Source organism: Magnolia sinica, chromosome 2, assembly GCF_029962835.1.
Source record: "Magnolia sinica isolate HGM2019 chromosome 2, MsV1, whole genome shotgun sequence".
Taxonomy (NCBI): domain Eukaryota; kingdom Viridiplantae; phylum Streptophyta; class Magnoliopsida; order Magnoliales; family Magnoliaceae; genus Magnolia; species Magnolia sinica.
In genome coordinates, this window is record NC_080574.1 from 6,664,937 (window position 1) to 6,671,119 (window position 6,183).

The 6,183-nt window shown below is 39.4% G+C and overlaps 1 protein-coding gene across 1 annotated transcript; it reads left to right on the top strand.

Moving 5' to 3' along the window:
• Positions 1–237: 237 nt before the first annotated feature.
• Positions 238–3,587, top strand: LOC131233113 (probable trehalose-phosphate phosphatase H). The gene is made up of 11 exons (XM_058229720.1): positions 238–656; positions 782–922; positions 1,089–1,160; positions 1,260–1,358; positions 1,897–1,953; positions 2,042–2,143; positions 2,241–2,318; positions 2,665–2,734; positions 2,843–2,913; positions 3,005–3,097; positions 3,199–3,587. Exons 1-11 carry the CDS (start codon positions 357–359, stop codon positions 3,265–3,267), a joined length of 1,152 nt encoding a protein of 383 aa, XP_058085703.1. The 5' UTR covers positions 238–356; the 3' UTR covers positions 3,268–3,587.
• Positions 3,588–6,183: the final 2,596 nt, after the last annotated feature.

Consider the following 6,183-nt stretch of genomic DNA (forward strand, 5'->3'; position numbering starts at 1 on the left):
GGGCTGGTGTCAGGGGGAGTAGCCAATCCGTTTCCACAGGATTCCGGGGTTAAGGGGGCCCCATCAGGTTTTTTGTCCGTTTCGGTCCGCTGCTTCTATAAATCAGTCCCACCTCCCAGAGTCCCTCCACTACCAAGACCCGTGTCTTCTGATAAAAGCCTTAAAACCCAAATCAAGAAGCAGGAGAAGCTTCTCTCTCTCTCTCTCTCTCTCTCTCTCTCTCTCTCTCTCTCTCAAAACCCATATCAAGAAGCAGCAGAAGCTTCTCTCTCTCTCTCTCTCTCTCTCTCTCTCTCTCTCTCTCTCTGCTTCTCCGATCGCATTTCCATTCATTTCTCGCACCCAAACACATCAAAATGACCAAGCAGAATGTGGTTTTTTCCGAAGCCGATATTCTTTCGAACCCCGGCATTAACATGGCAATAACGGTCGTAACCAATACGCCCATTTTCTCCTACGCTGCATCAACGACTGCGAAGAAGCCGCCGACGGGCAGTTGCATCTCAATTTCTCAAAAGAAGCTGCTGAAGCTGGAGACAGGCGGTGGGAGAATCAATGCATGGGTGGATTCGATGAGAGCGTCGTCCCCGACGCATCTTAAGTCGACTGCGTCATTGTCCGTGACCACCCCTGTCGACGATCAGAGCTCTTGGATCGTAAGTCTTCGATCGCGGTTTTTTTATAAAATTTTTAATTTTTATCGTGTTTGAGATCTGTTCAGATTGTATTATTCAATTGGAAACTGAAAATGATTTTGATTTTGATTTTGGATTGATTACAGCTGCACCATCCCTCTGCTTTAAGCATGTTCGAGCAGATTACGAATGCATCGAAAGGAAAGCAGATCGTGATGTTCTTGGATTACGATGGCACACTGTCGCCGATCGTCGACGATCCGGATAGCGCTTTCATGTCCAGTGAGGTTGGTATCTTTAGAGACATCCTACATATCCCTTTTCTGTTTTTGGTTCTGGAATAGTAATTAACAGGGCTTTCCATTCAAGACTACGAGCTTATTACGTGTGTTTTTTCTTTTTTTTTTTTTTTTTTTTTTGTAATTTTTAAATTTGGATGGAATGGGGAATTAGATGAGAGTGGCCGTTAGAAACGTGGCGAGATATTTCCCAACTGCTATCGTGAGCGGGAGGCGCAGGGACAAGGTACATTTCCCTTTAAGTCCTGATTACTTTTTTTCGTGAAACGCGTAAAAACTACGATGCTTTTTCCTGATATTTTCCTCCTTTTTATTTAATGTACAGGTCTATAGCTTTGTACGGTTATCCGAGCTCTACTACGCCGGTAGCCATGGCATGGACATTAAAGGTCCAGTCAATGGCCCCAAATACAAGAAAATCAAGGTCAGTATCCCTTAATTTATTAATATCCGAAAACCTTGATACTCTGGCAGAGCGTTATGGATAATACGCAGGCACTCTTGAAAAAATTGCATACGGGGCATGCAAGTTCACTTCAGATCTACCTTGAACCAAAAACTAAGATTTATTAAGTTATCTTCTACCAGATTGGTGGACGTCTGTTGGAATGGAAACTGTACAATCTGATTGTTCAACCAATTTGATTTTCGGCGGGTTTAATTTTGAGGTAGTATTTGCCATGCGTAAAATTTCTGAGTGAGTGTGTATCAAGTGATACGCTCTGCCAGAGTATAAAATTACTCCCTGCTTCATTTATTATTAGGGTAATTTATATTTACACCTCTTTTGAGACCACGCACACCCTCTTTGCTGCCATGCAGACACATTGCATCGGTTGTTGCCGACTTTTTCCGAAAGGGGAACTGGGTTGTATTAAAAAAAAAAAAAACAAAAAGAAGGTTGTAGTGGAATCCCATTATTATTTATTTTTGTTAATAAATCAATATTATTCTTTTTTTAGGGTAGCAAAGCGATTCTTTTCCAACCTGCGAGCGAGTTCTTGCCCATGATAGATGAGGTTTGTAATTTTACTAGTAATTTAAATTTAAAAAATAGATTAAAATGTATTTATAAATTTAATTAATTTTTTTTAATTATTTTCTCAGGTTTATAAAGCGTTGTTAGAGAAAACCAAATCAACGCCAGGAGCTAAAGTGGAGAACAACAAGTTCTGTCTATCTGTACACTTCCGATGCGTTGAGGAGAAGGTATATATACACGTTTATGTATGTGTATATGCGTACATGTATGTATGGGAGAAAAATATTCGATTTGATTTTCGTGTATGCATGTGTATTTTTCCAGAGATGGAGTGCCTTGGCCGAGCAGGTCAGATCAGTGCTGAAGGAGTATCCCAAGCTACGACTGACTCAAGGGAGGAAGGTGAGACACGTGTTTCATATTCATTGATGGGCCCACATGGTTTTGTACAATACCTATTAAGAATCCTAACGATACTCTCGCGTGGGGGGCGCGAATTCGTGGCATACAATCGCATACACGTGCCATATCAAGACCGTTCAATCGTACATATCGATCCTAACCCAAAAATAAGGCCGGTCCACTCACGAGGTGGGCTACATATCAGTGAGTGGAGAAAAGTAACCAATGATCGATATTGATTGCAAGAAAGCGACTACCGTTAGCATTCCATGTATATTAAATGTATTTATTGATATATGTATGTGGGAATGAGAGTGAGATGGAGCTGGTTTGTGTCTTAATGCAGGTGTTAGAGATTCGTCCCACCATTAAGTGGGACAAAGGCAAGGCCCTTGAATTTTTATTAGAATCACTTGGTGAGCAATCAAAAAAATCAAACACCATCCATCATTTGATTATAATAACCAAAGTTTGTAGAAAACAAGGCCCAAATCACTCATTTTATTATTTCTATAATCCTTCAGGATTTGCCAACTGTAATGATGTGTTGCCGGTGTACATAGGCGACGATCGAACCGATGAAGATGCTTTCAAGGTACCTTAATCTTCTATTATTTTATGGACCTTTTGAATACTAAAATTCAAATCCGAATCACTAATGACAAGATGGTGGTGTTTGTAATTAGGTTTTACGTGATAGGGGACAAGGGTTTGGCATTCTCGTTTCCAAAATCCCAAAAGAAACAAATGCCACTTATTCTCTCCAAGAACCTGCCGAGGTAAGGAATAGACACCATACAAGTCGTGTATGCACTTTAAATCAATATGAATTCAATGGAATGTTGTTTGAGTTCTTTTGGGTGTTTTTCTTTTGATACAGGTGATGGATTTTTTGCATCGCTTGGTGGAGTGGAAGCGTGTCTCACCGCGAGGAGATGCGAGGGTGTAGATAATAAAAGTCAGTTTATGGGTGTAGAAATATATGTATTTTCTTCTTTAGTAAAACAGAGAAAAAATGGAGCCTTTTGAACCTTTTTTTTTTTTTGGTTTTTTTCCTTCTTCTTCTACTTATCTTTTTCTTGGCTTAAAAGCCCTCGGAAGTTGGCTTTCTTGCCATTACACGAGAATCTAAGTTGTTTACCAGTGTAACTAGTTTTATCTGTAATGAAAAGGGGAAAAAAAAGAAGTAATTTTGCCAATCGCCCACATGGGCGAAAGAGTTGAAAGTATATTGAATGGAATGATATGGGATCCACTAAAGTATAGCAATTTTCATGTTTTTCTATAGATTGGAAGGATTCGATTCCTGAGAATATGTTTACCTATGGTAGTTTATGCTCATCAAGTGTAATTTATTCTTTTCTTTGGTAAACTAATTTATTCTAGGCACGTTTTTTCTTCCTATCAACCAGTATTATAAATAAAGTACAGATATGTGGATGGATTACAATAGCATACGGGGCCATATCCATAGGATCCGACGTCATATTCAGTGATCCAAACTATTGGTCCAATGCAATATGAAGACAAAGGTGGGCTGTCTTAAAAATTTTCAACATTAAAAAAATTATAAACATTCAAATTAATGGTCCAAAATCCACGGTCAAGGAAACTGTTCACATTCAAGGAAAAAAGGTTAAAACATTGCCTGTTTTGGAATGTGGGATTAAGTGGGATTAGGTAGTAATGAATTGTATTTAGTCCCGTCTTTGATAATGATATCATAATTGTGAGACAATTAATGCAAGTATCATATCATCCGGTTTCAAAATCTACTATAATTGTGAGACCCATGTTGAAGCTTGTGTTTTATCCACACTGTCCATTCACATGTATCCTTTTTTACATGTGACATTTGATTTGCATATGAAAATAATTAACTGACACCCGTTGTGAAATCTAAGCCATTGGTTACAATTTCATGGTCCAACAAACATATGTCTCACTTACTACCTAGGTTTTTTTTTTTTCTCCAAAATAGAATTTAAACCCAAACTTAGATTATACATGCAATCGTTATGCAATAATAATGTTAATTCCATCTAATGCAGTTTAGTACCATTTAATCCCACGTTCCAAGCTGTCAAGGGAATAGGAATTCTAACAGAATAGTTTCCCTATCAAGTATTGTCCATCAGTGGTGAGGCCCGTCTTGCAAATGGTTAGGATCACCAAACACGACCCCAAATCAAACGGATCCTTACGTATGACAATGTATGTTAGCAAGCCTCATGCAAGAATACATTTCCACGTGTTGCAATAAGATATCTACACAATGATCCGAACCGTTTGTACTATGGGCCTTACGACGGATGGGGATACCCACAAAAGCTCTCGCATGAAATGTCTCAACGCTTTGATCATTCCAAGTTTAAGGAAACCGTCTATATTCAAAGGAAAAGAGTCACACGATCATTCTGTTCAAATGTTCAATTAAAAGTTCTATTTTTTCTTTTTTCTTTTGGGTTATCACCATCAAGTAAAGATCCGTCGTATGAACAGCTTGGATCATTCAGAGATGACCGTAGTTCCAAAGGCAAAAGCCCAACGTATCCCACAGAAATACATCGCGATGTGTCGTAGCAAACCTCTTCCTAATAACGTGGATGCAATCAGGTCGCGATATTTGAAGTCGTGTTAAAAAACATGTGTTGTGGTCCTGTGGACTGTTAGGTACTATGAATCTGAAACGTATTCTACGGTACCGCAGCGTTTTCCATCTGTAGAACAGGGAACCGTGTTTCAACGATCCAAACCGTTGGTACGATGGGTCTAACGAAATTCATTAAAGCACATCGATTGTAAGATCTTGTTTAAGATGATTTTTAACCCTTTTTTTTTTCCTGGTTGAAGGCAGACAGTTGCTTTATTATCTTAACCGTGCTTTGTCTACTACCTGTTGAAGTAACATGATTCTCTTCATCTGGAGATTTCTTGGTACATGGGCCATCCACAGCGGGACGAACGACATCAACAGCTTGGATCACATCATCAGCGTGACGAACGGTGGGCCCCACTTGCCTTGTGCAACAAATCACCAGTATTGTGTGTATTCTTATTCTTGGGATGTGGGTTTTTTACTTGGAAGGTTGCCGCCCTTCCACAGGGACAAATCTCGTTCTCGGTAATTTCTCGTCCTGGTAATTTTTCAGGAGATTTTCATATTTTCTCGTTTTTATTGGAAAAATCACGTCAAAAACACATTTTTTGAAATAAATGTTATAAATTAATAATATTTCATAACATCGATTATAGTCATAAAATGAATATTTTCACCACAAAATGTTTGATCAACTCCCCACGAGAATATCGCGAGATGTCAAAATCTCTTCCATACCAACCACGATCGCTCACTCGTCCTCCACTTTCGTGCATCTTTCCACATTTTAATGCATTTACTTTCCTATTCTATTCAAGCATGCAGACACAGTCGTACAGTCGTCTCCAATACGACGTGTTTTACGGGCATTGAAACCAGTTATGGGTTAATGATTTCATATGATGCTCGGTCGAAAGAAACTACATTTTCTTGTATAGGTGGGCCCCACCTTTCTATAGGCTAAACCGTTAACATGGGGTGGACCATGCCAGCCATCCGGTTGTCTGCTTACAAGTGCAATTATAGCCAAATGTTCCACATTTAACCAGTCCATAGACAAAGATGGTTAAGATCATCACATGGGGACATTCATCTCCTATTGACCATGGAACCCACCACATGGACGGTATGGATTACTGAAAAGATGGGCCCCACATGTTCACTTGGTTGAAGATTGTCCGTTTACCTGAGGGCTGAGCGCCTTGCTAGCTGTCCAAATGCATGCACATACAAGCAAGAAAGGCTGCAGTCCAAATGCACGCACAT

Bases quoted from the DNA above. Each gene is read 5' to 3' on its own strand.
- LOC131233113 (XM_058229720.1), top strand. From the start codon at position 357: ATGACCAAGCAGAATGTGGTTTTTTCCGAAGCCGATATTCTTTCGAAC. The intron at 657-781 runs GTAAGTCTTCGA...GATTGATTACAG, and splicing joins ACGATCAGAGCTCTTGGATC to CTGCACCATCCCTCTGCTTT. The intron at 2,319-2,664 runs GTGAGACACGTG...GTCTTAATGCAG, and splicing joins GACTGACTCAAGGGAGGAAG to GTGTTAGAGATTCGTCCCAC.